The 9,197-nt window shown below is 41.3% G+C and overlaps 1 protein-coding gene across 1 annotated transcript; it reads right to left on the reverse strand.

Moving 5' to 3' along the window:
• Positions 1–4,903: 4,903 nt before the first annotated feature.
• Positions 4,904–8,980, reverse strand: cyp26a1 (cytochrome P450, family 26, subfamily A, polypeptide 1). Its single transcript, XM_086140598.1, has 7 exons — positions 8,754–8,980; positions 8,329–8,553; positions 7,134–7,415; positions 6,896–7,045; positions 6,679–6,813; positions 5,846–5,992; positions 4,904–5,764 (listed from the first exon to the last, which is right to left on the reverse strand). Exons 1-7 carry the CDS (start codon positions 8,940–8,942, stop codon positions 5,426–5,428), a joined length of 1,467 nt encoding a protein of 488 aa, XP_085996724.1. The 5' UTR covers positions 8,943–8,980; the 3' UTR covers positions 4,904–5,425.
• Positions 8,981–9,197: the final 217 nt, after the last annotated feature.

Genomic DNA, 9,197 nt, shown 5'->3' on the forward strand with positions numbered 1-9,197 from the left:
GTTGTAGGTGAGAGTGTAGCCAGACAGCATAGGATGGTGGTTTGTAGGATGACTCTAGTGACAAGGAAGATGAAGAGGACAAAGGCAGAGCAGAGGACAAAGTGGTGGAAGCTGAAAAGGGAGGAGTGTTGCGTGGTTTTCAGGGAGGAGTTGAGAAAGGCTATAGGTGGTTAGGGAGAGCTTCCAGATGATTGGACAACTACAGCTAGTGTTATCAGGGAGACAGGTAGACGAGTACTTGGTGTGTCATCTGGAAGGAAAGTAGATAAGGAGACTTGGTGGTGGAATAAGGAAGTGCAGGAGTATATACAGAGAAAGCGGTTAGCAAAGAAGAAGTGGGATACTGAGAGGACTGAAGAGAACAGACAGGAGTTCAGGGAGATGCGGCGAAAGGTAAAGATAGAGGTAGCAAAGGCAAAACAAAGGGCGCACAATGACTTGTATGCTCGGTTGGATAGTAAGGAAGGTGAGAATGATCTATACAGGTTGGCAAAACAGAAACATAAAGATGGAAAGGATGTACAACAGGTCCAGGTGATTAAGGACAGAAAGGGAAATGTATTGACTGATGCTAGACGAGTGATGGGAAGATGAAAAGAGTACTTCGAAGAGCTGATGAATGTGGAAAATGAAAGAGAGGCAAGGGTAGAAGAGATGACTATTGTAGACCACAAAGTAGCACAAATTAGTAAAAGGGAAGTGAGGAAGGCATTGAAGAGGATGAAGAGTGGAAAAGCAGTTGGTCCTGATGATATACCTGTGGAGGTGTGGAAGTGTCTAGGAGAGGCAGCGGTAGATTGTCTGACTAGATTATTCAACAGGATCTTAGAGAGTGAGAAGATGCCTGAAGAATGGAGACAAAGTGTGATGGTGCCTATTTTTAAGAATAAAGGGGATGTGCAGAATTGTGGCAACTATAGAGGGATAGAGGGCCTAGAAAGAGTACTACAGATGCAGTATTTGCGTTGAGAATGCTAATAGAAAAGTTCAGAGAAGGCCAGAGGGAGCTGCATTGTGTTTTTGTAGACCTAAGAAAAGCATATGACAGGGTGCCAAGAGAGGAGCTCTGGTATTGTATGAGGAAGTCTGGAGTGGCAGAGAAGTATGTTAGACTGGTGCAGGACATGTATGCTAGCTGTGAGACAGTGGTACGGTGTGCTGTAGGGGTAACAGAGAAGTTCAAGGTGGAGGTGGGACTTCATCAGGGATCAGCTCTGAGCCCCTTCTTGTTCGCAATGGTGATGGACAGGGTGACAGATGAGGTTAGACAGGAATCCCCATGGACCGTGATGTTTGCGGATGACATTGTGATCTGTAGTGAGAGCAGAAAACAGGTAGAGGAAAATCTAGAGAGGTGGAGGTATGCTCTGGAAAGGAGAGGAATGAAAGTTAGTCGCAGCAAGACAGAATATATGTGTGTGAATGAGAGGAACTCGGGTGGAACAGTGAGGCTACAGGGAGTGGACATCAAGAAGCTGGAGGATTTCAGGTACTTGGGGTCAACAGTCCAGAGCAATGGAGAGTGTGGAAAAGAGGGTCCAAGCAGGTTGGAATGGATGGAGAAAAGTGTCAGCGGTACTATGTGATAGAAGACTATCAGCCAGAATAAAAAGAAAGGTGTACAAGACAGTGGTGAGGCCAGCGATGCTGTATGTCCTAGAAACTGTTACAATGACTAAAAGACAGCAGGCAGAACTAGAGGTGGCAGAGATGAAGATGTTGAGGTTCTCTTTGGGAGTGACCAGGATGGATAGGATCAGGAATGAGTCTATCAGAGGAACAGCACATGTTAGATGTTTTGGAGAGAAGGTCAGAGGAGCCAGACTGAGATGGTTCGGACATGTACAGAGGAGGGATAGAGAATATATTGGTAGATGGATACTGGAATTGGAGCTGCCAGGCAAGAGGTCTCGAGGAAGACCAAAGAGAAGATTTATGGATGTAGTGAGAGAGGATATGAAGGTAGTTGGTGTGAGAGAGGTGGATACAGAGAACAGGGTCAGATGGAGAAAGTTGACTCGCTGTGGCGACCCCTGAAGGGAAAAGTTGAAAGAAGAAGAAGAAGAAGACAGTGACGGAATTTAGAAGAATACATGGACAATGGATTAGTCCAAAAAGATGCTGAAGATATTGGGAAACACCCCAGCAAGTTGAGAGGCACATGCTTTCATGGGCTGACCTGGGATACCATCTGGCAGTAGAATATGTTGTAATCAATGTTGTGGTCTTGCTATAATTGTGTGTGTGTTGGAGATCAGACAACAGACTTATAACCCCAGATTTTGAAAAGAAAAGTTATGTTGCAGGAAATGTTTAGCAGTCACTTGTATATTGCATCGCATCAGCATACTTTTTTCACAGGTTGTTGTTTTTTCATGGTAAATCAACAAAGGGATTGAATCCATTAACCCATCTCATCTCATCTCATCTCTCATAGGGATTAGAAAGTAAGATATGAGTGATGCACTGAAAAGAGGTTAGATTTGTTAAATTAAAGGACTGATAAAGGCAAAACATTCAAGTTCGGGAGTAGATGTTACAGGGTAAACCTTTAGCAGTGCAAAACCTGTGCTCTTTGGGTGGCAGTTGAAGAGGCTGTTGTTGAATGAATTTTGGTTGAATAAATGAAAAACTCACACACCAGTCCAAGCAAATGTGTTATTGTAGACATTAACCTAGCAATTGCCTTGTGTTACAGCATCTTCATCTGCAAGAATGAACTGACTGTAAAAGTATTTATTGTGAGGTCTTTTTTACCTTTAAGGTACCAAAACACTTAATTTCACGTGTTTCACGATAAAGAGGGTGCAAGCTTTAAACAGTAACTTTGTGATATAGCTGGAAATAGCAGCTGGTCTCCAGGGTAGTGACCTCTACCTGCTGAACTTGTCAACAGTCTCACAAATAATGAATAATCACAGTATGATGCTAACTACCGTCCTAACCACACCATTAGCATCTCTTATCAAGTATCTATGTGACTCTGCATTACGGGATGATAAGGGGCGAGTAGACACTGTACAAAACACTATTTGTGGAATTAACACTCCCATTGACTTAGGCTGGCAGACACTATAAGCCAATTGACTGTCACGACCTCTGTCATCAGATTGATTAGCTTGCCACAGAAGCTACTATGTATCTATACTGTGTCACGTGTATGTGAAATCATCTGGCAGGACTCTCTTCTTTTTCACTTACTGACTGACTGAGATACAGAGGATTTTTACAGGCCCGAGTGGAAGCAACTTTAAAACAGTAAAAATGAAATTTAAAGTTCTTAATTCATGTCTGTCTTTTTAAGTCTGATTAAATGATGACCCTCTTTTGGTATAAAATCTTGCAGATATTAATAAAATATTTACAATGAAGTATGCATGCTCTCCCCACCAGGAAACGTATTACTATGCTTAGCATTTGTGTTTTTAGGATAAGATAGGATCTAAATAGCCTAAGAAACAGGAGCACATTATCTATCTACAAACTCTCATCATAAAGCGGCATCTCTATTGTTTAAATGCCTTTCATTTGTAAAAATCAGTAATTAAATGGTTGTATTTTAAGTGTGTTGAAAATTTTTCATCTCTGACCTGCAGGAATTGTTTTCATCCCGCTGGCCTATTTCTACTGTTTCTTTGGACGTTGATAGTGGTTCAGTGCCCTGAAACTGAACTGATCAGTGTGAACTCTGTTTCACCCTTTGGCTGCTCATCTGGCACAGTCATTAGCCTACTGTTTTGCTTTTCTTCATTATATGGATTCCAGATTTTTCTCCTATTTTCACAATTTATTGATTCTATAAGGATTGTGGGGCATATATGTATTTGTGAGGGTGTGTTAGAACCATCCGCCCTAAATCTAGTAAGTGTTATCAGTAAACAACAATACCCGCTGTTCTCAAATGAACAGAAGAGAGCTCTATCTCATTTCTCAAGCAACTCATTCTCACACACATTTACAGCTTATGCAGGCATTAATCCTGTCTCTCTTAATTTGCTTATGATAATGAAGCTGTCCATTATAATAATTAATTCATCTTAATCACCTGTTGCATCGTAGTATCTTATTACATTCCTATGGAGTCACATAAGGCCACTGAAGATAAATACATTGGAAAGGTACAAGGTGATGATAGGCTGACTGGATTTTAATATTATGGACTGTGTTGATCTGGTTACAACAGTATGCTTACTATTTATCACTACCTATCTGGCTGCACTGCGGACCGCAAAATAATTTAATTGTACAGGGAAACAGGTTTCCACACTTGTGCACATGAAAATAAACACTTTGAAACTTGAATCTTGAAACTCAGGTTTGAGTCCATGGATATACTGTTAAATATATTGGCATTACTGTGTGAAAAGAACAGGTGAATTGCTAGGATTTTTTTTTTTATATGTAACATCTACCATGAGTTGGTTGAGTGTTTTTCTGTGTGGAAACTGACTTAAATGCTTGTATATATTTCAGCAAATGTAAACAACTGATGGAGCAGATTAGCGCCACTGACCAGGGGAATCTAAGGGGGCAGGTTCATTCCATCTAGGATCAAGATCAGTACTGTCCAAGAAGTATCAGGTGGGAGTTAATCAAAAAGTAAAACAGGTTTCATTGTTAGAATCACATTGACATCAAAGAGGGGTTGCTGACCAAAAATGACTGATCCATATATGAAAACCTTTTATCAAATTCCCTTGTCATGAAAAAAAGAATTAAAATTGAAAGACAAAAAGAGACAGTAGCAGGATGGAGGGTGGTGATGGAACTATGGCTTCTACTACAATTTCCTTGAAGCGTAAAATAAAAAATGGTTTCATAAATGGAAAATCATATGTCATGAGCTGAACACAGACCAATTTTACAGATGCTCTGTTGAGTGTCATTTATTAGTGGTATGAATTTTAGTGAGATTAGAAAGGCCATGAATGCCGGACATTTGTTCTTCTTGCTTCATTGTTATATATAACATGTATTTTTTCCACCCATAATTAGGTTGACCATATTGAAAATCAAAACAAAATGTTACAAAAAACTATTTTATTAAATAAAAAGCCCATATAATGTCACTTAAATAAAATGAGGTAAGATACAATGTTTTATAACAGACTCTGCATTACATATGTACATGCTGCATAGATACACCATGGGGCTGAATTAAGTGTTCCACATATGAATAGTGCCTCTTGTTTAGTTTGTTCTTATCACAAAAAAAAGATATATATTTACAAATCCACTGTATAAAATATAGAATCCCTTCTCAAATTTTCTATAAAACCTACAATACATGCCATTGAAAGCAAGTTCTTCAGAGTAAAATAACCTAGGTTTTGCACAGAAATGAACAGCCTTAAATGTGATACCTAGGAGTGCCTGAGTAAAACAGAACAGTCTAACGTACAAAAACCTACACAGCCTCACTGACTTAACTCCGTACATAGCTGGTGAACTTAGTTGGCAGATTATCCACAGGATAGACAGTAGGTCCTGTTTTCATCATGGGTGGGCCATTTAATAGAGTCCAGTGGCACTTTGTGACCACCTCCACTAAGAAAATTTTCAGCAGGACCTTGGCAAACTCCTTCCCCACACACATCCTGGAACCACCACCAAAGGGGATATATTGGAACCTGGAGGAGTCAGGTGAATGTTCTGTCAGAAAGCGCTCTGGCTGGAACTCCTCTTTGTTAGGGAAGATGTCAGCCACCTCGTGGGTGTCACAGATGCTGTAGATGACATTCCAGCCTTTAGGAATCTGGTAACCCTGGAACGTTGAGGTTAAATAATTAGTGGACAAAAAAAATTACTGACACATGAGGTCTGGGAGGGGTGTCTGTTAAGTTACATTGAGTTCAAAGGTCTTGAGGGCCACTCTGAAGCCGCCAGGGACAGGAGGGTTGATCCTCAGAGTTTCTTTAATGACACATCCAGTGTATTTCAGCTGCTCAAATGACTCAATATCCAAATTCTGGAGATCCATTCCTTGCTCCTCCTGAACACAGAAGATACACAAAAAAATCAAGTCGGAAGGAAACTTACTTATAGAAAGGCCAGAAATAAACTCTGAATACAAGTCCGAAAGCACTTCCCCCCTCTGTAACTCCACCATCGTTATTTCTCTTGTCTTTCTCCTCTCCTAAACCAACATTCCACATCAGAAAACCCACCCCCATGTTTATGAATGATAGACTATTCAAGAAATTCTTCACAATCAAACCTCCTGACATAGGGCCATTATATCAGATCACAAATAATGTAAAATTTACATTTTATTGCCAAAATATAAATGCAACCCTCCTTGAGAATTTAAGTTGGTAAATAATTAACCTGGCGGACAAGTCAGCATCATGATGTCTAGTTCAGGATAGCTTGTATACAACTATTCCAAAAAAATTTTGATAAAATCTTTCTGAGATGCCTGATACCTGACAAGTATGATCTTCCTTTTAATAATAATTGGGAACTGCATTTGAAAGAGTAATTGTATAAGTTTAGCTTACAGAAATAGCTGCAGCAGTGTTTAGTATCTAGTGTGTAACACTGAGGTGAAGCCCATGTGAAGCAGGAGTAGACACTTGAGTTTCTAATTTAGGGACTTAAAAACCTCAGTGAGGTTGTTATTATGATGTCACCATTTGTGCAAAAACACATTGTATATCTTGTATTGTGTTAATTTACCTTGTCGATCAACTCTTGACGAAGTCGGTCAGCAGCGTCCGGATTCAGGCCGAGGAACATCACCAGAGAGGTGGCAGTGCTGGCTGTCGTCTCATGGCCGCCGAAAAGCAGCTCTGTGGCAGATTCCTTAATGGCCTACAAATAGAAAACTGTTTTTTAACAACATAAATGATTTAACAGAAATTTAACATGGGCAATTAGAGAATGTTGTCATTACCTGCATGCTAAAGGGTTCACCGCTCTTTCGGCTGCTGTCAATGAGCTGCTGCAGAGCATCTCCATGTTTGGATCCCCAGTCTGATTCCTGGATCTTTTTCTTTATGTTCTCCTCAATCTTTGAGTGAATGAAGTTCCTTGCCTTCAAACCCTTAAGAGAAGGAGCATGAAAAAATTATTTGACATCACAATGCTGTTGATAGATTATTCTATAGAAGACTTATGATAGTTTTGCTCACCCTGTACAGGCCACTGAAAGGCACGTCGATGGGCAGAGAGAACAGGTTCTTTATCATTTCCTCGAAAGCTTCTACGAGTTGCTGCTCATCTGTCTTTATCTGCTCTGGCTCAAAGCCCAGAAGGATCCTCATGGCAATACGGAACATAAGCCTCTTCATCTCAGGGTATACCAGCACACCAGCATCGTGGGCCAGCCATTCTTTCACCGCTGCTCGCACCTCTTCCTGGATGACAGGGACGTAGAGCCCCAGAGCCTCCCTGGAGAACGCTCGCATAATGGCCTGAGGGAGCAGGTAGCGATGTTATAGAGGCAACAGTCCAGAGCTCCATGAGACAAGTTTGTTTCTTTTTAAACACAGGAGATCCTACTTTTGAAAAAGCATGATCATACAGGGGCAAAAAGTTTACGTTATTCCTCAAAGCAAGTTTCAGGAATTCTTGACTGCTGATTGGATTCCAATTCAAGGAGACCAATAAACTAACTTGAAGGGGAAGAGGCAAAAATAAAAGGGAATGGAGAAAAAAAACCTTAGTACCCAAATGAGAAAAAAGTAAATAAAAGGTCTTGTAAACCAGAATCAATATTTGTCTAGTTCAGTGTCTAGTTCAGATCAGCCTTTAGAATTCTAGAGATTAAATGAATATCAATCATTATTATCTCTAAATAGAAAGGCCTCAACAGATGAGACTAACCTCATATAGATGTCGCTGTGACCGTGAAGAGGGTCGAGAGCCTCCGCAGTTTCTAGAATACTATATCCTGCATTTATTAACATTCCGCCAAGCACTGGGCAAAATACACGAGTTTTGCTATCTTGCTCCGTTACTTCAGCTTCACCCGCGATTTATTATGAAGTCGATGTTATGGTCTTTCCACTATGAGCACATCATGACATTTGCCTTTCTGATTCTTCTTTCAGATTATGCCTCTTTTTACAGTTGAAGATATGGCTCTCTCTGCTAGAGGGGTAGCATTCCCCTTACAGATCGTTTCAAAATACAGATTAGTTGATACTTTCCAAGTTGACGTTTGAGTGAGTAATTTTCTTTGTGAGAAAAAAAACAACTAACAATGCAAAAACTGCCGCTGAGATATTTGACTAAAACCGCCACACTTGAAAGATTTTTCAAGGGATCGCGTTGACAGCTTCATCAACTCAACTTGTGTAAATTCTTAAGTCTATTCTGTCTCACCTTCTTCTTGGTCTTGTGCTGCACTCCGTGAACATTTGACAGCGTGTCGGATCCAAGGATGGTGCGCACGGAAGCGGGCCACTGCACGGACACAAGTCGGTGCTCCCCGAGCAGAATCTGTTTGACGTTCTCCCCACCGGTCACGCGAACCGTGGGGTTCCCAAAGAGGTGCGTTCGGTAGATGTAGCCATACTTCTGCCGCTTCATCCGCAAAAACTTTCGGCGCTGCAATAACATGAAACAATTGTACAGTTTTTTTCCCTTGAAATACTTAACGGGATTTTTCATGGAAAAAAAAAACTTTTTTCCTAAAAGGTCATCTCGTCATTTTAGAATGCCATGCTCGTTGTGTTGTGATTCTAATCATGAATGTGAACAAAACGCATGCTGTATTCTGATCCGATGCAGCTGCGTTGTGTCATTACCTGCAGGATGAGCTGCAACGTCTCTCCGATGAAAGGCAAGCCCATTGAGCCCGGGGGCAGCGGGCATGGGCAGCTCGGATCTCTACCTCGGGTCATGTAAACCTCCCAGAGCTTCAGCGCGACTAGGAAGAGTAGGACGGGCAGCACGATTGTGCACAGAAAGGTAGCCAACAGTGTGCTCAGAGCCATTGCAGAGAATCTTTGTTGGTGTTGTCAGGTGAAGCGTCTTGTCAGATACTGGCATGACTGGATGCTCATCCTGCGGTTTTATAGGCTCCCGGTAGCCTGTTACCTTCTCCTCCCTCAGATAAATTAGTTCACACAAAGTTCATCTTTAATTGTGGGCGTCTCTCTAGGCTCCGCCTTCGGCCTGGCTGGCACCCCGCACCATTTGTTCGGGCTGTTTCTGTTTCGTCCTTTACCTCCTGTTGCACGAACACAATC

This window comes from Fistularia commersonii, chromosome 33 (assembly GCF_037954325.1).
Source record: "Fistularia commersonii isolate RoL2024-O1a breed Wild chromosome 33, RoL_Fcom_v1.0, whole genome shotgun sequence".
Classification (NCBI taxonomy): domain Eukaryota; kingdom Metazoa; phylum Chordata; class Actinopteri; order Syngnathiformes; family Fistulariidae; genus Fistularia; species Fistularia commersonii.